Source organism: Cyanistes caeruleus, chromosome 1 (assembly GCF_971803275.1).
Source record: "Cyanistes caeruleus chromosome 1, bCyaCae1.hap1.1, whole genome shotgun sequence".
NCBI lineage: Eukaryota > Metazoa > Chordata > Aves > Passeriformes > Paridae > Cyanistes > Cyanistes caeruleus.
In genome coordinates, this window is record NC_141701.1 from 36,272,063 (window position 1) to 36,296,882 (window position 24,820).

General features: G+C 39.2%; 1 protein-coding gene across 1 annotated transcript; it reads right to left on the reverse strand.

Annotated features, from left to right (window-relative positions):
* Positions 1-749: 749 nt before the first annotated feature.
* Positions 750-23,781, reverse strand: YTHDF3 (YTH N6-methyladenosine RNA binding protein F3). Its single transcript, XM_086886953.1, has 5 exons — positions 23,402-23,781; positions 21,350-21,374; positions 16,116-16,201; positions 13,223-14,815; positions 750-1,722 (listed from the first exon to the last, which is right to left on the reverse strand). Exons 1-5 carry the CDS (start codon positions 23,423-23,425, stop codon positions 1,699-1,701), a joined length of 1,752 nt encoding a protein of 583 aa, XP_086743079.1. The 5' UTR covers positions 23,426-23,781; the 3' UTR covers positions 750-1,698.
* Between the last annotated feature and the right edge of the window lie 1,039 nt (positions 23,782-24,820).

A 24,820-nucleotide genomic window follows, 5' to 3' on the forward strand; every position in this document is an offset into this window, starting at 1 on the left:
GTGACATTGCTTCTTTACTCCAAAGTACAGGAGTAGCTTCCCTTTTGAGCTTCCAGATAACTGGCAGTAAAAATTAAGATTCGTATCTGCTACTCTGCACTCTCTAACAATATTTAAAATAATGAGCAAGAAGTGTGCATTGAACTTCTTGTGTTTGCTTGTCTGTAAGAGTGCAAAGGGCTTAAGAAGAGAGAAAGCAAAAGTCAGCAAAATTGTCTGCATTCAAAACAAACCTTTGCTACTTAAGCTCCAGAACTTTGACTGCCAAAATCTGTCAATGAAGGACTTGAAACACAATATAAACATCTGTGTTGGACAGTAAGACATGAAACATGCTCAAATAATATGTGCCACTGCTATTTTGAGCTGTAAGATATCTGACTTCTACATTGCTGTTCTAAAAAGGGAAAGCTATCCCTGGAGTTTGGTACAGGTTGTTCAGTAATTTGTACAGTCAATACACCCGCTTAACAGTTTTTCAATATTCTCTTCCAGCAGACAGAATGTGTTGCTATATGAGCTGAAACAGAAGATATAATCTCTAGAGGTTAAAAACTAGTATAGAACTGGCCTGTTTAATATGTATTCTAAAATTTGTATTGCATGGTTCTAACAAAAATCATCTTAACATGGGTATGAATATGTCAACTCCACAGACCAAAGTATTTTTCTCAAAATGTTTTCGAATGCGGGGAAAAACACCTCGACGTTGGCACAATGAAACAAAAAAATTTGAGAAACAGAGTATATGCTTGCTAAACAAGAATTATGTTTATTTAGCTAGTGAATCACCTAGAGGAGTAAATTTTCACTTTCATGATAGCAATCTGTCAGGCTTGCAAACACCCAGAAATAGGAATTAAAGATTATTTTAAATGTAGTTATAAAGGTCATAAAAAGTCTGATTTAGACTGAGGTACATTTACTCAAAACTGAGATTCATTGAGTGGTAGCAAACAAACAGTTCCTCAGACAAATGCACTTTTTTTCAGTATACATGTTACAGAAAAAAAATAAAGAAATGTGCATTAACTGGTGGTGTCCACCAAGCTGCATATTAATATTCTCTTACACCAAACAGTTTGAAACAAGGGAAATGTCATTCTATTATAATTTCATGTTACGATTCATTTGGCTAAACTGCAGCTTAAAGTTGCTTTGCCATATTAAAAGATTACTACAATAATTTTCACATGAACATTTAGACTTGAGTTTTACTCCAGGACTAAATATGGCATGATTTGCTTTTAATCTGTTGAATAGCTAAAAACTGACAATTAAAAAAACTACAACAAAGAAAAAAATTAAGTTGAAGCAATGTGAATCTCACATCATTGAACCACTTCTAATGGTTAAATGTTAGTATTTAACAAATTCAAAGAGTTAATGAATCCTTGCATTCGTTCGGTCTCCTGTGCCTTAGCTAGGATGCATAAATACAAAAGACAGCAGATACTGGTAAAAGCTTCAGGACAGAAAGTGCTTGACGAAGGTACAGTTCTCAAGTGTGTTTGGTGAGAGAGTATAAGGGCAGATGCACTGATGAGAACCATTACAAGAAGAGTCAATTTCGTGTTAAAGTGTTCAAAGATGTCACCTTAAGCAGAAAAAAGCTTTAATAACGTCTTCTTAGACATATTAGGCATTTCCAGAGTCTACATCATTAGTGTTGTATTCTAGCAGGACATCTCCATATAGTTATTGTTTGTTTCTATTTCTCTCCTGAAAAAAACAAAAACAAAAAGGACAATCATGTTAACATACATCGATCATCATTATTTGCTTTTCTTTCATTACAGCATTTTCATTGCTTTCAACTTAGCTAAATCAGGCAATATGCTTGCAAGGAAAAAGCTTCAATTACTTCCAGGAATATGAAATTATACAATTGAAGTCAACTTCTTAAAGAGAAACACAGAAGTATATGTCAAACTAAAAGGCAAACATGTTCCAAAATCTGCTATCCAAACAAGGACTTATAATGTCAGTTTTAATTCACTTGCAGAAAAATACATTGCACAAAGTGAACTGAGCAAGGAGACCACGGGACCTACAAACAAGGCAAGATACCTAAACCTTCGGCTTAGCTTGTCAAAAAATGCTCTACTCTCTATCCATTACACCCCCGAAAAAATATGGTATTCCCAGGTATCTTCCTCAAAGCCCCATATAATAGAATGTTCCAAAGTGCTAAAGATCAAAAAGTAAAGTAACTAGCTGGCCCATACAAATGCTCAAATGGCAAGAAAAGTACTTTTTTTTAAGAAGGCCATACATACCTTTCTTAGAAATTACTTTCAATTACAAAATGAAAAGTCAGTGAAATAGGAATGGCTACAAAGAAACCTGACTTCAGTGTGAGCCTGAGCCACAGTGAGGACCATATTAACTAGCCAGCCCTCACAGCACTGTGAGATGCCACATTTGGCATTTAGGGCTAAAATACTAAAGGCACTGTAAGTATCAGTGACTAAAAGGTCTGTATTCTGTAGTACAGGTTTAACAGAATAAATGACACTTTCAGTGCTTTGTCATCATCCTCCATTTTCTCTATTTTGTTCAAGATAAACACATACTTAGGCATTATGACTAGCTCTAGGAAAAAAATAAAAACTGATCAACAAACTATATGCTGTTGCCTTCATAATACATCTTCTAGCCTGTAAAAAGACACCGGTCAGTGTAAAACACTAAGACATTATCTTTCCATAAAATTTTCCTTTCTTTATATGTACAACTGGGCACATTAAAGAAACATACAAATACCTGCATGGAAGAGGGGTAGGCTCTCATCCCCATTAAGAGATAAAAATATATAAAAAGTATAGAATACCTTTCCATATTTTTATTCTTATTGCATACTCTAAATGGAACAATAACATAGCAGGGAAAACAAAATAACCCAGGAGGCATTTGAACAACACCTGCAAAACCACTCTTCTCCAACACCACATTGAAACTTTATTATTCCAGAAACTATCTAAGAAAATTGCAAATGGGCATATGACCCCACATAGATTCTCCCAAAAAGACAGTCTATTGAAAGAAGAAGGTATGTAACATTTATGCTGGTAATATTACTGGTGATCCAGTAATGACCCCTTCCAAGACAGATCTCCAAGCTGCTTCAAGATGAAAACCAAAACAATAAAGCCCAGTGCTGGTCACAATGAGCAACTCATGGTCCCAGCAGCTGTGTGTCTAAGACTGGACATGTATTACAGCAGAATTTCAGTATATATAAAGTGAGAGCAATACTTGCACTATCCTCCTAGAAAATTATGTTTCCTAGCTCAAAAATACAAAATTATTTTCATAGCAAGATACTGCTTTTTAAGATTGATAGTAACAGTCATTAAAACAAGCTGATATCTTAACAATGCACTCCTGGCAGAAAACAGATGATGACTGGCCTCATGCCTCACTATGCATGTAAGGCATGCAAAAATAGCCTGCTCAGGCAAATCTCAGATTATTCCTCTAATATTAGCAGACTTCAACTGCAAGAACTATATGAAGTGTTGAAAAACACTCCTGTGGTAGCAAGTAGGAGCCTATGAAACTGCAATGTTAAAACATGTAACAATTTTAAGTACAAAAAACTTATATAACGAAAATCATCAGTTCCTTTTCATTTGCAGGTATTACATTCATAAGCACTGACTCAGGCCATCTAAAGACTCTCTGCATTTCAAGCTGCTGTACTACAAACTGACCAACACTATGCTTTGTGAAGCCCTCAACTCAAAATATATTTAAATTCATAAAAATTCAAAGTAGCAAAGGAATGATACCCTGGCTACCTTCTTCCACTTAATGAAATAAAGGTGTTTCAACTTTTACATCCACTTTGAATTCTACAGAGAAAAAAAAGGCTTCAAAACATCAACACATCTTTCCTGTAGTCTCAAAATGACATATTACTACATTTTTATTTAAATATTTCAAGCAGACATGCAAACATGACATTCTTCAATGCAAGTGAACAGTACATTCTTCAAATACTGGTATCAGAGACATTTGGCACTCTGTACTGCAAAACAGAGAGAAAAAAGACCTCATTTACTCAGAACACAGGCAATGGTATTCCTCTCAAAACCAAACCCCTCCCAAGCTCGAAGTCAGATCACACTCCTGGACTACTGTCTTCCCCTATCTCAAAAAGTAATTTTCCTGGGGTTTTTTTTTTTTTTGTGTGTCTTGGGTTTTGTTTGGGTTTTTTTGGGTTCTTTATCTGTGGTTATAGACAAACTAACAGAAGACTTTACCTCCAGAAGGTTTCCAGCACCACAGTAGAAGTCTCCAGCATAGCCACTTCTCTTCAACCCTATTAATTCCATTTCTTATATTCAGATAAGCAAAACTTTTGTCACATCTCTTGGATGAAAACTTTCTCCTGTGTATTTAAATTCCCTAAAAAAGGGTCATCTTCACTTCAGAATTCACCATGGTCAGGTTACTCAGCTTTAGGGGGAGTTTATGAGCAGGACATGGAAATTAAGTACCATTCAAATCAGGACCATGTGGGAACATATTGGTTGGTTAAAGGTACTGTCAGCTGCAGACCACATGCCAAGCAGGTTTCACACATGCAAACAACTTTCTACACAAACCAAGTAAAGGTGAATCTAAAAACTGCTCAGGCCTTAGAAATGTGCATCAATCTAGTACAAACAAAACTATGAAATTAACTTGGTCTGAACAGCAAAGCTGACTTCCTTCCCAGTTTTAGTTGTCTGAATTCAGAGCATTAACTGAATGATCCCATGCTGAGAAGTAGCTGCAATGTAATTTACTCTCAGATATAATGAAATCTCTTTGCTAACAAAATTTCAAAATTCAAAGCAACAAACATTGTCTGATCTGATTTGAAAGAAACTACTGAGATGCACACAATCCTGACTTTGGGATTTCTTTGCCAAAGAAAAAAGAAGGTAAATGAAAACTCCTTTTAAGTAGTCTACATGTAAATGCAAATGTAGCCTAACAAGAACAAGAAGCTACTACAGTCTTAGGCTGTACTTTTTTTTTTTCCAAAGTCCCACAAACTGAAGTTCAAGGTCAGGAAAAGCAGATCTTGAAAGAATGACTTTGGCTGATTTTTACAGTAGTTGCAAGTGCAAGCATTTCAAGGTGTCCATCTGGAAGCTATCCAGGGTTGCAAACTTACACAGGCCTATTGCAGAGTTCCCACACACCCTTCAGCACTATCAGCTATACTTGTAAAAAACCAAAAAACCAAAACCCTAGAATTTTGCCAAACCTCTGCCTCTTACGGCAATGTTTAAAGCGTTTATGCCTGGAGCTGTCTACTCTGCCCCTCTCCCAAGAGGGAGCATTCTAACAACAGCTTCAGAAGCTGCCTTGCTGCAAACTGTGATTTAATCTTCAACTAAGAAGCCCTGCTCATCTGCAATGTAAGCTAACATGTCAGACTGCATTCTGTGAAACGAGGCACGGGCACTCATCTGCTCTGCCAACTGTGCTGCGTGGGCAGAAACACCTGGCAGAGGCTGAGCAGGCAGCTGTAGAGGTGGTGAAAAGAAGCCACAGCAAAGTTCATGAAATCTCATTTACTAGTGGCATCAGCCATCACCTGCAATTTATTTCACTCCAGTGTACCATTAAAGCTAGGACAGTGTAAGCATTGACCTTAATGCTTGAGAATCACAATGAAAAACCCATTACTAGAAAAGTGAAAAATGACAGAAATTATTTATTCCCTTTATATCACTGACTGTTAATGTAAACTAGATTACTGAAACTTTAAGGTTGTCTAAAATATCAGTCCTTTTTAACATCTCACTCTTGAACTCCCAACTAAAGAGGGCACATCTCCTCAACACAGAAACTATCTCAGAAACAGATAAATATGTTTAAATACATTTCTCTGAGAAGCACTTCTGGAAATTCTGGGAAGAAGTGAGGGAAGGAATAGATGAAAAGGGTCTCTAGAAGTCTTAAACGAACCTAGAAATTTTTCCTTTGCAGATGCCATTCCCTCCCTAAACACTAATTTTCTTCTGCTCCTTGACCCAACATGAAAACCACAAGGCACAAATTAAAAATCAAAGTTAACATACAAAGTCAAATAAGGTTCTACAACTTCAGACTAGCTTCTTTCCCAGTAAGCTTTATGAATTAATACTCATCTGAGACCCTGCTGCCGCAGATCAGTTGAACTACAGACAGTATAAAAGGTTCCCAAGCACACAAATATTAAGAAATTCTGCAAAAGCCAGAAGACCTAGACTTCTAATTTATTTATTTTTCCTACTAGTTTTGATGGCATTTTACTTAGTCACTGAAACATACTTCTAAGTATATTATCCTCTTACAGGAAAAATGTGAAAAAAATTATCGTAAAAAGAGAAATAAATTTAAATTTGATCCAACTCATGTTAGTAGAACATGAATAGGCCGTATTATTTTACTATGGTAATACTAAAGGCAGGAAGAAGTTAATCCCCATCTGAAATTCCACATTCAGAAGGCAGAGGTGGAAAAAGAAACGCAACCACTTAAAGACACCATATGACAACACACAAGAAGGAAAGGCCCTGCAGAAACCAAGCTTGAACTCCATGAGCCAGAAAAGCCCTTCCAGTCTTGTCTTCCCAGGTGGGTTCTTTCAGTGACAGATCAGCCAGTTCTAACTGCAAGTATCAAGTGCTTTGCTTCAGCGCTGTACATCTCATACACTGAAATATCAGACTTTAATTATCTACAAGACAGCCATTTCAGCAAGATGATTAAAAAGAAAAAAAACACTAAGCCTCCAGATCCTCACTATTATTTGTTAACAACGCTCAGAGTATAACATTGGCTTTTCAAGACTGACAAGAGGATAGCTCCTTACCAAATCTATAGAAATTGCATTTAGTGATGACCTCTGTCCCAGAAAAATAAGCAGGAAGATGACTCTGACACTTGGTTAATTTTTCTCAGATGCCCATGGGCAACAAGAACACATTATTTAATTGCTCTGCTAAGGAATTTATGATCGTCTTGGAAGGGAAATAACATTCACTGTAGGGCTTACAAAGTAAACTGCCTGAAAAATTCTTCCTCAATGTTTCTCTAAGCCTCACCACTCATACTCTTTGAATTGGTGTAACTCAAATTCCAATCTATCATGAGAAAAAATGAACTTACTTTATCTTGGCTTCCTATTTATATGAAAATGCAGTGAACACTGAAGTTTACATTTAATTTTTACAACTGACTATAATCTGTAAGGTACAGAAGAAAACAGTAATTACTCATCAATATTAACAACACTATCAAACCTTTGAAAAATTGACAAAACAGGGCTCAAAAAACCTATCACCTGCTAAGTTTTGTAATTTTCATTCCACCTAGAATACAAGATTTTAAGCAAATCAGTTTTGATATAAAACAATCCTAGTTCAACCGACTCTGCAGGAACACCTTTAATAGACATGAAAGATCTGTATGTTTTAAAGTCCCATTTTTTCCAGCAAACCATTTCCAGGAATCTCTACTCAGTTTCTGCTAGCTAGCCCATCTGCAATATGAATCAATGAAGCAAGGCTGTGAAGAGTCACATAGGCTGGGACTTTTTTGCAATACACAGGCATATTTCTTTCCAGCAAACTGCAGGAAAAGCATCACTGTTCTAGACAATTTGTCCTTAATAGAGCACTGAAATCTGTGGAGATGAAGCAGGACACAGAAGGCTGCCTCATGAATTTTTACAGCTATCTGTGTATACTTAAGATTCTGCTTCTGCTCTTGAACAGGAGATTCAGAATTTCTCCTTGCTTTAAAAATCACAACTTAAAAGACATAGCATTTAGAAAAGGTACAACTGTTAAAGATCCAGCTCAATTACAGTCCTAAGTCTTGTCTTAGGTAGCTGCCTTGATATTCCTGGCTTTTCCAATAGGGGTCCCTATTTTACAGGGGAAATTGGTCTTTCCACTCCCAGAATAAGAGCTGAATCCACTCGGTAAAAAGGACTTTGTAGGTTTCATCTTCAGGTAGGGATTTCAAACAAACAAAAATAGAAACATGACAAGATCTGTACAGGTGTTGCTATGAACTAAGATTGCCTGCGAGTTTAATTACTTTCCACCTCTTTTATTCAACAGTCCAATATTGTGTTTTCCTTTATGCATCAACACAAAAGAAACAGAGGCAACATCACTGCTCAAACTCTTACATGGTCACTCTGTAGGAGACCACAATATAACATCTATCTCCATCCTCAAATGAATTCTGAACTATACCTTGCAACAGAAACAACTGACTCTACCAAATGCACAGAAAACAGGCACATTTGAAATCCCTGTGTCTTCATGAAGGTAATTTTAAGTTTTTCCAAAAGACTGAAGATGCAAAAGCAAATGAAGACACTGCAAATAAGCACACCATCATGGAAAGGAAATTCTAGAGCAGAATGTTTAAAATTATCCTAGCTCCAAATAATCTTCTCCCATGACCCATAATCATCTCACAACTATCAAGGGAGGGAAAAAAAAGTGTTTCCTGTTTCTACTTTCTCACTTCCAATTATGAAGATGACACTCTTGATAAATATGAAGTTCAAGGAAATTGCAAAATAATGTCCCTTGAAACTTCATCAAAAGCATACAGGAAATGAACATGTTTCTCAGAAGATATTAATTACGTAACACTCTTTTAGATAGTTTCATGCTTATTACATAAATGTCTTTCAGATGTAAATATACAAACTTTTAAAAGTTGTTCAGTACAAATATCATTTAAGTGCATTAAAAATGTTTGCCAATCACCTGTTTTCCTTAACTAAATGGATCTGTATCTGATTTTGACATTATAATACAGTAATTGAGGGTTGGGGATTAAGAAGGGGAAGAAGCAGCTACAGTTCACTTTTAATAGATGTTTTCTTCAAGATATTTTTAAGAAATATCAAATCAAGCACAATGTCAGCAATGTCCTAGAAAGGAAAGAAGATACACTGCAGCCTGATAATGACCCAATTATCAGAGAAACAAAAGTTACATTGGTATCTGAATGAAGGGGAAAAAAAATGACTCCTTTTGAGAATCAAGAAGTTCTAGCTATGTCAGCATTCCTATTACAAGATACATAATACAACAGAAGAAAGCAAAAAATTTAAATTGCTTATTTATTTGCCATTTAAAGGCTGCCTGAAAAGTAAAAAAATCAAAATGCAAATTAGATAAACACAAATATATGCTAAATTCTTCTACCTTACCTCATGAATAAAAATCAATTACTTTTCTGGACTATGGCACTAAGAAAAACCTCCTAAAGCACTCTACAATTACATGAAACTGTGACCTTTTTCTCCACTATATGCTACAAAAGTAGAATTCTCCATCAAAAAGCACCAAAAAGTCCTAGGACAACAGGTAATAAGCCACCTTCTGAAGGCAAGGAAGCTGTAATCTGCCAACAACTGCCTCTTTAATCAGAGCCATATTTTATTTTCACCCGTATTCTTACTGAAGACCAGATGCTAAGCTACTACAAATGATGATTTGCTTTATTATCAATACTTTTTTTTTCTAAAATTAATTATGTCATCTTAAAAAGCAAAAAACCACCTTTTTAAATAACATGCACACAAATCAGCACATTTACACCACAAAGCAGCGGTTAACAAAGGACAAACTGAATTCCAGATTATTTCAGTGTATGTCTGACAGAACTCATGAAAAGCATCACTCATTTCTCTGATCCTTTGGTAAAAGATCACAGCATTTGTATGTTTAAAATAGGAGTCTGGAACCTGAGCTGTAAGAGAAAGGGAATGATTACTGCACAAGCCCAGCTGTAGATACCTTACCCACAAGCAGGGTTACATCAAACAGTGGTAGATACTACAGTTCTAATATTTATGCTTAAAGAGACTATTCTCTGTCATTTTCAAGTAATCTTTATCAAATGGCAAAGTAACTGAAGTTTTATGTTTATCAGAGACAATTCCTTGCACTTTCAGAAGTATACTGCCATATTTTAATAAAACACACTGCTAGGCCGTACTGGAAATTAATTATTGATCCCCCTGAGTTATCAAGATTAAACTTTTACAACCAATTATTGTAAGATAAATTAGCTGTAATGATGAACAGGTAAAAAGTAAATTAAATCCCTAAATCATTTGCTGTTTATGATATTTAGATTGCTGGCTGTATGAAAGTTTGTAACCACCTATGCCATAACAAAACAAACAATTTCAAGGAATGTGGAAGGACTACTGCTGCCTGACGCATTTAATATTTTATTAACAGTTATAAGCATATTTTTCATGACCAAAACACTGGAAACAAAGTGATTGCCACAGCTGCCAAAGAAAATTAACACAAATTTAATTTACACAGTTCTACTGGCAGTAGAAAGAGCACATATTTAAATACAGCTCCATGAAAGCTTAGCTGGCACTAAGTAATAAAGTTATTCAATTTACCATAAACCAGAGCTTACAATACTAATTGGTGCATTTACAAACTTGAATCATAAGAGTTAACAATTGTATGTTTACAATTTAAAGACAGATTGTTTGTACACTGTGTGATAAAAGAAAAAACAGATTTTAAATCAACATTTAGTCATAAGAGAATGCTAAAGATCAACTCTCAGTAGATGTCATTAGTTTAATTTAAACTCCCTGTACTTTAAGTCTATTTTAATTTGCTTAAGGCACACCTCAAGCCCATCTACAAAGAGAAAACCTCATGACTAACCTACACAGTTCTAAAGCCATTTTTCATAATTGGTTGTACAATCAATTTGTAAGATGCTGTAAAAGAGCCAATGGCCACTATTTCAAGTGTCTTGACAAGTATGTTTTCTATCAATAGTGTTGGGAAAGGTAACTATTTACAAAGAAATGATTCATACAAATACTGTATGTTTCTCTGAAGATATTATTCAAATAGCAATGTTACTTTTTTACTCAAATACCCATCATCAGAGTTACCTAGTTCAAGACCTACTAAATGCTAAACTCAGTACTTTGAATTTTAAGTCTAGCACACATAGAAACACTTCCCCTTATCTACATTGCTCCTCTTCACTACATTTTGTGGCTTTTACCTATTACTGAAGAAACAAAATCACAAATAAAACGATCTTCCTGAGTTGCTAGGGCATGTCTGAATTATGACTTGATTGTGAAGTTGTTTTTTTTTTTTTTAAAAAAGGAGATCTTTTTGAAAGAAGCCAGTTATTTGTGAAATATCTCAAAATTAAGAAAATTTAGAAAACACTGAAACGTAAAGGCTACAGAGATATATTATAATCTTAGTACTCTTAAAACATTACAAAATCAAAAAGAATCACAGAATCAGAATGTCTGGAAAGAGCCCTTGAAGATCACCAAAGTACAACTCCTAGTTCTGCACAGGACAGTCCAAGAGTTGCACCATCTACCTGAAAGTATTGGCCTAACACTTCTTGAACTCTGTCAGGGTTGGAACTGTGACCACTTCCCTGGGGAGCCCGTTCCAGTGCCCAATCACCCTTTTTACTTCTATCTGATCTACATCTTCCCTAATACAGCTTCAGGCCATTCCCTCGAAACCTGTCACTGGTCACAAGAGTGAGGAAATCAGTGCCTGCCTCTCCACTTCCCCTCGTGAGACCACAATGAGGTCTCCCCCTCAGTCTCCTCCAGGCTGAACAAACCAAGTGCCCACAGGTTCTTCCCACATGGCTTCCCCTCCAGACCCTTCACCATCTTTGTGACCCTTTTGGATGTGCTCATATTGTGACACTGAAAACTGCACACAGGACTCAAGGTGAGGCTCCACTAGCACAGGGTAGAGTGGGACAATCACTTCCCTGGACTGGCCGGTGATTCTGCACTTGATTAAATTGTACCAAATCCTCAAAAAGTCAAAGTTTGTCCCTTACACTGAATATTAGTTAAGAAAGCAGTCCACCACTTCATCATCAAGATACCATGAAAGTAACGATACTCATTTAGGGCATAATCTATTTTCTTTTCTGGAAAAAAATTCCAAAAGGCATTACACACCCAACTGGGATACTGATCTAGCCTCCCTACAACAGAAAACTTTCAACATAACAATTTACTGCAGAGTCCTGCAATAGAACTACAAAATTGATTTGGGGTACGCCTGACACATACAACAAAGGTGAAAGCACCCAGGACTAGACACCTAAGAGAAGTAAACATTTCACCTGCTTTGCAGCTTCTTTACATGTCAGCTTCAAGCGAACAAATTCTCAGCTTCACATGTCTCAAGGCTCCTAGCTGGCACAAACCCTAAACTTTTGGGTGTTTTTATTCAGCGAGTGGTGTGATAAGATGAACAGGTCATTAGCAACAAACTGTACTGATGACAACTCCCATTTTTGAATATTTGTGTATCATCTAACTGGTAAAAATAGCTCCTGAAATGTTTCTAACCATGAGACAAATCATACATTTACAGTTACTGTCAAGTCTGGAGAAAAAGCAAATAAAGGAAAAGTAAATATTGTGGCCAATGGTGGGCACAAGTGTTATGATTAGGGAGGGTACACAAGACAAAGTAGACCATGCTTGATTTAAATGCTTTTCCCTTGTCTGGTTTCCTGAAATGCCTCCAAAACGAAAAGTTTCTTTTCAGAGTTATCACATTTACTCTTCCTTGCAGAAACAAACTATAAATTACTTTTTTTAGGAAATGCATTATCAGAACGGTCAAAAAAAATGATTTAGACACTTTACAAGCCATCACTGTATCACTTCTGTGTTTAAGTTTCACAAAAGATAAATGGAATCAAGGAGAAAACCTGCTTTTCACACTAATCATGCTGTTAACATTTCATTAAAGCAGAATTTCAACTGAAATGTTATGTTAAATAACGTACGCTTCTTCTCTAATTTCTCGTCCTTTTTGTAATAGCCAGAAACTGCAAAAATCTAAGCAAGAAGACTTCAGTTATGGATAACAGACTCAATTCAGTTTTCATTTGCATTGAAGAAGTAGAACATGTCAGATGTCTGCTTATTCAGGCTTACCTTACAATTGTGATTAAACAGATGACTGAACTAACAAAAAAGTTACAGGAACTTAAATTTTTTTCATTAAGAACCAGTTATATCAAGTAGACGCTCTAAGTAAGAAGTACCACTTTCTGATTTACCACTTGAAGACAGAAATTCCAGATGAATGAAAAACAAGGTTTCCAAAAACAGAAAAAAAAAAGAGCTACTGTAACAACACTGATTTCTTACCCTACGCATGGCTTCCTCCTCCTCTTGACGCTTCTCATAATGTGCAAAGTCATCAAAGATTGAGGTGGTATGCTTGAAAGTAGCAATTATTTTAAGCACTTGCTTGGCTTTTTCTAGGGGTACCTCTTGAGTGTCCCTCGAATTGGTAACCGGTTTGTTGTCATTGTTTTCCAAGCGAATATGTCGCAGTTGGTTATTGGGAACGTCTTTGACAAAGATCCATTTGACATCAAACTTCCCCTTCCACTTATCCTGAGACCAGACACCAGCATATGCATTGTAGTCCACAACAGACTTCATCTCAGCCACTCCACAAAAGTGTCCACTGCCATTCACACTGAAGAGTAAATAGAGTGGGCCTTTTCCATTCAGGGACCGGTAAGCAGCATCCAAGCGCTTATTCCCATGCTCAGTACTACACCAGATAGAGTACTTAATGGAGCGATGAATATCGTCCTCTGAATAACTTTTGATTATAAACACACGTCCATTCTTCAGATTCCAATCGAAGTCTTTGGGATTGTAGTTGTTTATGGCCTTTAGTTTCTCCAGCACTGGGTGCACTTCCACACCAGAAGGTGAGGAGCTGACGGATACAACACCTAAACCAAAGTTCTCGCTACCAGCTCCATTGTTCTGGCTGAAGCCCACACCCCTATTACGTGGAGCTACCCAGCGGTTTTGAAGCTGTTGCTGCTGCAACTGGTGAGGCTGGGCCTGCTGCTGAGGTCCTTGTTGCTGTTGTGGTTGCTGTGGCTGAGGCTGCTGTTGAGGCAGTTGGCTTTGCACCAGTGGTGGTGGTTGAATTAATGGCTGAGGCTGCTGGATTATAGTCTGAGGAGGCAGTACTGGTTGAGCTGGGGGTGCTTTTACCACTGACCCTTTGTCATCCCAAGTTCCAATATTCATGTTGTGTTTTATAGGTGGTGGCGGTACAGCAGGGCCCCCAATGCCCACATTACCTTTAGGCTTGAGTTTCGGCTGAGGTTTAGCAGGTTTCCTTGCAATTGCAGCCCATGAGGTTGGTTTAGGTGCTGAACTGCTAACTGGGGGCACGCTGTTAGCTGCAATGCTTGTCATACCTGTACTGCTCAGAGCTGAACCTACTGTTTTAGTTACAGCAGCCGTCATATCTCCACCAATTTTCAGTCCAGTCATGCCTTGCTCAATGCTGCTAATCCCAGGCACCTTGCTCAGAGTGTCACTGCCAAATCCAGCCTGTCCATCTGCTATGGCTCTCCCAAGAGAACTAGGTGGATAGCCATAGCTGCTGCTGTAAGCAGAGCTTTGTGTTGATTGTCCCTGAGATCCACTTGTACCCCATGTAGAGAAGTCTGCATTCCCAGGAAAAAAATTAAATCCATGCTGCCCAAGAAATGGAGGGGTATTTCCTAATGCCCCAGGTTGACTAAAGACACCATCAGGTATGTAGTGGTGTTCACCATTGCTCATCTGTCCATAAGTTGTCAAATATGGCATTGGAGGGTCACCTGCAGTTGACCATGCTGCTTCACCTAAAGAGTATGGAAATCCAATGGATGGAGCATAATAGCTAGGCATATATGGGTCTGACATTGGTGGATAGCTGTTACTCTGCAAGAAAATAGAATTTTAAAAAATCAGCAATATTGACAATGCTCAGGGGGAAAAAAGAAAACTGTAATACAATCCAAAACATTTTTAAGGCTTATATGAATGCATTTGTAACTTCCGCCATTCCTCACAACATAAAAGATGAGTGAGGCAATTGTCAGATATAGCCATTTCTTCAAGACACCTTCTCAAAGCATTAAAGGGCCCCCTTTTTTTTCTAGAACACTATCTTATTTTTTAGCTACTAAGCTAGGTTTGAAATGCCTCCATGCCAACAGTATCAAGAAAAAAAACAAGCTATTCTAAAACAAGTCATAACTGTACCTTCGCAACTAAAGAAAAATAGCCGTAACTATGATTTCAAGTTGTGGTATTTCTAGATTTTGTCATATTTCTAAATTCTAACTGGACACTCCCACAGAATATTACAGTGAAATGCATGCAAGGATGCCTGTTTGTTTCAGGAGTAGCAAGAAAAAAGAAGTAACATATCCATGCTATAGAGAATGGGCATTAAATCAGTACTACACCAGATAGGGTCCTGGGAAATCACACAATTTACTCCTTGAGACATTTGAAGGACTACCCCCATATGACTTCTGGTGTTGTTTTGTAGATAAAAATTACACATATCATCCTCTAGCTGATGCTTCCTTAATGTTGCATTATTAGGAGAAAAAAAAAAAGTGAAGGAAAGCAAAATTCTTAGTCTTTTACTAAATTGCACTGTTTCAAGAACACTCCAATTTACAAACTTAACATAACTCATTAACTTTCAACTACAGAGGCAATTCATAGCTCTGGAAGTCAAGCCATTAGTTTCTTGGCAGAAGAGTTGTACCAAGCTGTAGTGATATTAAGCTTCCATCTATTATGCTATCAGCTGTGAGCTACTTCTACCACCTTTAAAGGAAATCATGTCCAAGCAGTTAATATATTCTCAGAGCCAATAAAACTGTTGTTTTGGACTGCATCCAAAATGATGATTCTGTTTAAAATGTAAGGGTTTGGGGTTTGTTTTTTAGCTCAAGTTTCTTGTAACTGCATCTTTCTGAAGCTAGAACAGAAGCACAAGAGCAAGAGACATCAAAGCAGGCTTTTTAACTGAAGCTTTCCCAGAATTCCTAAGAAGACTTCATCTGCTTAAGGTATCGTATGATGACACAAAAGACGATATAAAATTATATTTCTATGTATATTCAGGCAAGTCAGCAATGTTATGAAATATCCAAAAATTAAGTCTGGAAGTCAGCTGAATGTCAAAGTTAACTTTTTAAGGTAGTAACCAATGTTCACTTACCTGATTTGTCTGACTACTTAGATATGGCTCAAAATCATCATCATTTACTGCATCCTTTTGATGAATCGAACCGTTTTGTACTGAAACTAAAAATAAATCTGTATTAGAATACTCTCTGGAAAATCTATGCTGCACTTTCAATCTAGTTAACACTTCTTAATCATCTGTACATGGAAATGCATATTATTGTTAAGCACCATTCCAATTTAAACAAAACAGCTCATTCTACTGATCATGAGGATCAATCTCAGGAGAGGTCTGCAAAGATGGCAGCTAGGACAGACTACTCCTGACTCTTTCCCAAGATGCACAGACAGATGAAGAACTACAGGCACACCTTATTTGCACAGGCAGTAAATCCAGCATTTCCAGAAGTACCAGACCAAGTGCAAATGTGCAGACCAACCTGATCTATAGACATATTCAATAGGCTGACGGAAAGTTTCAACATACAGCTTTCTCCTGCCAGGAGGAAAGGCAGTTACCCACCAAGACAACCATGAAGGACACCACTATTCAGCTATTTAATCCTGTATTTCCTACATAACTGTATTGTATTAGTGACATCTCTGAAGCTCTGAGGTGACAAAGCAAGACAGAAATAAAAGCTTAAGTCCCAAAGGGTGATTACAAGCCTTTCCCAGCACACATGCCTCTATACGCTGGAATCTCTTCCTACCTGCTCTTCTTGGTCTTCTATTACCTTTCATTTCATCTAAGGCATTACACCTACCTGGGATTCTCCAGCTGCCCAAATTACTTGAAGTGTCTCTCTACCATCCCCCAGGCTACTATTCAAACAAAGCCACACTGCGCAAATTTCTGCTAAGTTCCACTGTTTCCCATGGTGCAAAGAAGAACGGGGACTTAAACCAGCACTTTCAATTACATAACCTGAAGATGAAGATCTGTTCTCAAAAATAAATTACTGGTTATCCAAATGCAACTTATTTTTCTTTTGGTCAAGGAGGTTCAGTGTGGGGAACAAAGAAAGTCTCAGGACGATCAGTAAGATGCACTGAAAAACCACAACAGCACAAGCAACAATAAAACATCAGATTTTCTGAAACTTAAAAAATTGAGTTAGGAGCCAACTTTAAATCTTCCCTCTTTTAAAAAAGCTTCTGAAAAGCATATACAACCATGTAACTAAATATTCAACTTTGCAGGGTTTTTTTCTTGCTTCATTGGGGGTAGGGGGGGTTGCCACCCAGAATTCACATTGTAAGCCAAGTAAGAGGTGCTTGAATTTTTTTTTCACATTTGACTTCAACACCCCTAAAACAAAACTGCCTTCAGTGAATTAAACTAGTTGAAAGAAATGAAAAAGTAATAGATATAATCATAAGGAATAATCAAAATCCTGGAAAATTTTATTAACTTCAGACAGTAATAAAAAGAGGTAAAAATTCATAATTTAGCACAGAGGTTTTGGGGTTTTTTTTTCAAAGCAATTATCTGGGAAGGAAGCAACCTGTGTTTTGAATACCTTCTTGAAGTTTTAGAAGAACACCAGACACTTCAGTTATTGCAAACTGCCACACTGCATTTCAGTACTAGCAATTGTCAAATATGACCAGCAATGCTAGCACAAAGTATCTTAGAACTGGATAGAACAATATTCCTAATTAAACACCACATTTAAATTAAACATTAGGTGTCAGGGGGTCTTTTCTCCAATAAATGCTTTCAGTTACGGTCATGTATCTTCCTGAATTTACTCACAGTGTTAACATACTAATGAACTGGTATTCCTCTTTAGAATTGGTACACACAGGATAAGCCTCAAAACATTTTGTCTATGTCATGTCCACTGCTAAGACTCAACCAAATAGTACAGAGAACACAACTCTCAAATACAATTCTGTCATAAGGAAAAACATGGGTAGCAGCATATTAATTTCTTAAAAGCATACCACCACAAGTAAAGGAATAAACAGATATATGTCAAGACTAGAGTCTCATCAAAATTAATCTCCTCATACTGACAGTTAATCTTCAGTACAGAAAAAGTACATCTGCTGTGTTTACTGTTCCACAGGTATCTAAAGGTCACTGAACACTGAATTATTTTTGGTATGACATTACAACTAACATAGAAAATACATTGACAAGAATATTTTTCTTATTCATCCTGTAGAATGCTGAGATATTAAGTCAGTGACACAAAGTATTTCTAACACTGATCTTTTTCCTAGTGAAATAAATACATTTCCCAGTGAAACAGCATCATTGGAAGCATGTCCCTTTAGTTTTTCATTCTAACTTTACATAACATGTTAATAGTGAAGAATGTAGCCCACACAGACATTTAACAAGAGCAAATGAATGCCTCATTCCCAAAATCTCATGTTAAGTGCTCCAACTGAACAGGGCAGTGATGAAGAATACTAATTGAAACTAATCTACAGATACTAAAAATATCTGTATCAATACAATGCTATAAATACCATATGTTTCTGCAAACACTGTGAAAACGTACAGCATAATTAGATATTGGAAAGAAGCAACTCATCCAATAGAGGAATTTAAAGCTAATATTCTTTTAACTGCTACTATCCTTGGAATAGCCACTTATAAAAAATGATGGGCAAAGGCACAAGAATAACTTTTTCATTAAAAGTCATCATACATTAATGTGAAGAATAAACACGAAAAGAAACATGAAACATTTCATTCTTGTTTTAAACCTAATAACTACATTTAAGCCTCCTACAAAACTAAAAATTGTTATACACCTAAGTGTAAAAACAAGTCAGCGCCTTCCTATGACAGATTTGATACAATGGCACAAAAAACAAAAGAGGGGGGAGAAAGTTCCAGGAAAGCCTTTTTTCTCCATGCCCCTGTAAGTCATAATTTGATGGATGTCAGCTCTGATGTTTTATGTCAACTGTTCAGTACAGTAGTTGACAACTAGAGTAAGAAAACTTTCATGACAGGATGATTTACTCATTCAAGTCTCTGAAACACCAACATGAATATCTGACATAACAGAGACAACACTGCTCTACAAACTGTAACTTCAGTCCCACAAATTATGGTCAAAGGAAATAGCACAGTACACCAGTTTATAATCAATTAGAATGAAGCATCCAAGGCATTTTACTAGACAATAAAAATCAGCTACCTACCAATATTATTTGCAGGTCTGGTATTTTTTATTTCAATATGAAATATGTATACACTCCTTTTATTCCTCACTCATTCTCATATGCTCTCTATCAGACATGTGGGCAGCTTCTACCATCCTCCTTAACATTACTACTCTTATGCACAGAACCAACTTCAGATTGGTCTGTTAACTCAGTATCACATCTTCCCTCAGAGCTCCTCTAAGCTGACACCTATCACGACAACTGAAAGACTACTGTCAGCTAACATGTGGTAAGGACTGCTGACACTGACTTAATTCAGCCACTTGAAAAAGCCTCTAGCCCAAAGCCAACAACTTGTGCTGCACTGAAGATGGTAGCACAACCTCCTAGACCTTTAATCTAATGCTAACTCATAACTTACTTTTACTAAATAGACATTATGCCAAATAATTTAACAGAACAGAGATTAATTGTTCTGTTTCACTATACTTTTAATTTAGGTCATACTCTCACCAAGAGAATACATCGTAAGTATTCATTATTTAAAAGGATGCATTCCATAAAAAAATCCAAGTTCAGAAATGCAAAAATCTCTTCCTTACATAGCAAACAGAGATGTGTTTTGATTCAAACATTCCACAGCAGTGACAAATTATAGAACACAAAAATATGCTAACATAAATAAGCCAAAGTAAAGCTGACTAGTGCATTTTTACACACTGCAACATAGCACCCAAATAGAAATGCTTAATACTTCCAGTCTAATTCACATATATAGAGTATAGCTCAAAAACTACCTGTGTGAGTCTCTAACAGATCCATCTAATTAACCTCACTTAAACTGAGAAATGATAATTTAAAGATTGTGAAGACAAAAATTATTTGATATAACGAGTCTGACTTTTTTCTCATTTAAGGGTAACATGAAAGTTGTAACCACAAACTATTTCAAAAACACAGAGTAGTTAGTAAGTGCACTGTGGGCAAAAAAAAAAAGTAGAAGTATTAGAATATGAGAGAACAAGTATTCAAGAATGACCAAACTAGGAATGTCTGAGGAGTTAAACACATTCTTTTTTTCTCTGAATACAGAGAAATTAAAAAGAACAGGCCAAATTCGTTGAAATCTGGGAACCTCACAAGCAATATATGTAACAAGAAGCAGATAATCTGCACACAGACAGAATAATAGAATAAGCATGCTGTGGATAACATTAAATGACAGCTCAGAGAGAACAATTAGATTAGTTCAGATAATGAACTAAGAGGGGCAAAGAGTACCTGAGCGCAAACAAAAAAAAAAAAGTTTCTTATCTGCATAAGTATAATAAGCATATTAACACAGAGAGGTAGCTGTGTGCATGCTATTCTATAGCTCAGTTTGCTGAGCAGCTGAGAATTAAATGGCCACAAGTGCACTGTTAAGGCAGAAAGAAATTCCAAATAGAATATTAGTGAGAAAACAAATTCCAGTCAGAATACTGCAAGATATAATCTGAAATGCTGTTTACAACTGACTTGCCAAGAATTTTAGAGAGAAGAATATCAAGTAGTTAGTAGTTCCTTCCTTCTGTGGGAAAGAAATCCCACTGAGTATGGTATTTAAAAACTAAGACCTTGACAGAAACATTAAAAAAGCAGAAGGCCTACAAACACTAACAAAAGATCAGTAACTGGTGCTAAAATGAAGCAAGACTACAAAAATTCTGAGAATAAGGAAGGTGATGTTTTCTGCTCACAGATATGAGTAACTAGTCACATGGCTGTTGTCTAGCAAACTAAGGAAGCTGTTCAGAAGATTCTTACTGATGATTCTACTCACTACACAGAAATGCCCAAGGTGTACTGTTAGGGGGAGATTATACAAGCATATCACAAAGGCAGCTAAAAAGAAATAACTATTTCACTGTCTGACTTCTGACATTAACCTTTTGCAAAATAACACATTGTAAACTGATGTACTGCTATGCCATAGTAAAAGTGCTGGGAGGTAACATTTTGGCACACCATTTGCTGTCATCCTGCTCTAAAATAAAAGACATCCTATAGCTACAACTTCTTGCTATGACAGTCAGATATTATCCTTCATAAAAGCAGTATTACAGAATTATACAGAAATATGAGGTATTAACTTACCTTTATTTCCCTGTCCTTTAGGTCTCTGTATATAGGAAAGTGGGGGGAGAGGGGGGAAGCAAAACAAGTTCAGTTAGAATCCTCTAATAGCAACTTCAGTTTAATTCTATTTATTTGCCAATTCTGTCCTTTTCAACTTAAATATCAATTCAAAATATTATTAAACCATGCTAAATGAAAATGTTGTGACATTACTTAAAGTAACATTATAAAATACTACAAAACCAGATAGAATTTTATTAAAACATTGAAATAATCTATGATTTAACAGCATGTGAAGCTTAGATGGTATTGAAAAGCTGAACAAGTGAATTTTAATTGCCCCTGGGCCTGAAAAAAACATAAGCAATAACCAAAAGTAACAGAGAGTTAAAAAAACCCCTAAGATTACTGCCAATACACAAATTTCATTATGATGGGTCATCTTTTAAATTGACTGACAGGTACTTGTCAGAGAATAACAATGCCTTGCTTTTTAGATATACAAAGCAATAGAGAGTTGTATCATATGCTGAACTTCAAGTTGTGCACTCCTCACCTAGGCAATTATACTGAGAAAATTATACAGCCTGTACAAAGCTTTCACACAAGGAAATAATTCCTTAAGGAGGATTTTTTTTTTTTTTAGGATTAGTCATTACAAAACACTGTTAATCTGTCATGCACTAAGAATCAATGTAACATTATAAGTTACAGTATCCTTAAAGCCTCTACAGCAAGATAAAATAACTTAGAAAAACAAATGCTAGTTCGTGAAAATCTAATTCACCTTCTCATATTACTTTCAACTAAACAGGAGTGGGTCTCCAGGTTCCACCACTCTCTTAACCATTTTTAGTCTTAAAGAGCTCAGTATTCAGAGGTTTGAAAGTTTAGGAGGTAACCAGCTCCAAGTTACTTTCATGTGCATTTGTCTCAGTTACCATAACACTGTTCAAAGCTGCTTGATCTAGAGATGCACTGGTTAGACACTGCCCTCTCCCAAAACGGGAAAAATCTCTGTAACCTGAAAAACCTCAACCACCTCATCTTTTGGGATAAATCTAATCCAGACACAAAGGCATGCAAAGGCCAGCAAGAGACACAGAATTAGAAAAAGTTGGGAAGAAGCAGCCTTCATGAAAGACAGAACAATGAAAAGCTAAGAGATCACTGAGCTAGAAATAAATGCTTAAAAGAAACTGGAGAGCATGCACAGAGACAAAAGAAACAAAACATTAAAGGCACAGAGAGAAAATAAAAGGAGGCAAGAGACTGCAGGGCTAAAACTTTTGGGGAGTGGCAGAAACCCACGGACGAAGCAGAGATCAAGACAGAATAGCTTCCAGCCAGAAAGAAGGACAAGCAGAGGCCTAGCAAAGGTAAAAAAATAGCAGATTCTAAGCTCCGTGAAGGACCAAGTTTTAAAAAGTGCTGTACAGCGCAAGGAGAAAAACTGAGAACTGCTGGAAAAAGCGAAGGCCGGGAGAAAAGGAGAAGCCAGAGGCCCGAAGGGAGAAACGGTGGGCGAGAAGAGCGAAAGGCAGGAAGAGAAAGGATGCGGTAACGAGGAGCCTGGGGGAGTTTGGGGTGCGCAAGGAGAGGAGACGGCGCTAGGCGCCGCGGGGAGCCCGGCTCTACGGCGCTCCCGGAGCGAAGAACCGGGAGCCCGGGGGCCGGGAAGGGCCGGCTCCCGAGTAGGTCACACACAAAGGGGGCCGCGAGCGGGGGCCGGGCCGGCAGCCCTCGGGCTGAGGGCGGCGGGCGCTGCGGGCGGGCGGGGAGGCGGAGCGCTCCGGCGCGGATCAGCGGTTATAAATAGGGGCGGCCGGGCCGGGAAAGAGGCCCGCCATCCCGGCTGCGACGGACAGCCGCTCCCCATGGCGGCGGCGAGGGAAGGAGGGAGGGAAGGAAGAAGGGAAGGAGGAGGCCGCGAACCGCGCCGCCCCGGCGGCGAGGGAAGGTGCAGGTGGCCGCCCTGCCGCCGCCCTCCCCCGCCGGGGGTAACGACGGGGCCGGGAAGAGGGAAGGGGAGAGAGCGGGCGGCCGCCCCCCCCGCCCCGCGGGCGGTACCTGGTCGACGCTGGTGGCTGACATTCTTCACGGGGAGCCGCGATCCCCTCGCTTCGCTCCGCCTGGGCCTCGAGTGATTCCGCACGCCGGGGCCGCTCGCTCGCCTCCGCCTCCTCCTCCCCACCGCCGCCTCCGCCTGATTGTCGCCGCCGCCGCCTGGGCTCGCTGCCGCCGCCGATCGGGTTCCCGCTGGAAGGAGCCGGCCGGCCGGACGCAGCGCCGCTTCCCCCCCCTTGCTCTGGGCTCCGCTTCCCCACAATGGCGGACGAGGCTCCGGCTCCCACTTCCGCTCCGCGCCGCCCTGACCTTCCGCTCCCCCCGCCGCCGGCGTCGCCGCTGACCTTTCCCTTCCCGTCCCCGCCTCCTCCATGTCACGTGGGGCGCCAAGCCGCGCCGCGCGCGCGCGCCCTCCCGCCGCCCAGCGGCTCCAGCGGCGCGGGGGGGCGGGGCCTGCGGCGGGGGCGCGAGTGCGCGTGCGCGCGGCGGGAGGCGGCAGGAGCGGCGGCTGTTCCCGCTCCCGGTGTCCTGGGAGCGCGCCTGCGGCTCGGGAATGCCCGGGAACGGGGCGATGGAAAACGTGGAGGATTCTCTCCGCTCCACCGCGCCCGTGCCGGGGACCTGCTGGGGCAGGGCGGTGTGGCGAGGGCGACGGGCAGCCGGCCGCGGGGCCGTGAGGCGACCCGGCCTTGGCTGCCCAGAGCGGCTGTTGCAGCCTGCGGAGCGCTCGGGCGGCCTTCCCGCGGCCGCTCCTGTCGCCCATCCTCTCCTGGGTCACAGAATCACTGGATATGTCAGGTCGGAAGGGACCACAATGGAGCATGTGTTCCAACCTCCCTGCTCAGGCAGGGTCGTCTCAGTGCACATGGCACAGCATTGTATCCATACTGTTCTGGAATGTCTGCAGGGAGAGCAGTCTGTTCCAGTGCATGGTCACCCACACAGTAAAGAGATTGGTATTCAAGTGGAACTTCTGTGTCTCGGTTCCTGTCGGTTGCCTCGTGTCCTGTCACTTGGCATTGCCGTGAAAAACCTGGAGCCATCCTCTTGACAGCCTCCCTTGAGTTACTTGTACACATTGATGAGGCCCATCTCAGACATCTGAACAGGCCCAGCCTCCTCAGCCTTTCCTCATCAGAGAGATGCTCCAGATCCTTGAAGCAACTCTGGTGCTCTCCACTGGAGCTGCTCCAGGAGCTCCACGGCTCTCGGGCCCTGTGCAGCCCAGAACAGCACACAGCACTCCCGGAGCTGCTGGCACCTCCACAGCAGGCTGTAAGCAGGGTTCAGGGCTCTGGGCTGTCTGCACTGGCTGAGCTCGTGGGTGACAACACCTGCTTGCAACCCTTACAAGCTCACCCACTCTGCTCTGCTCCTGCCCACCTACCTTGGCTGTAGTGTAGGTTCGGGGCCAGAACAAAC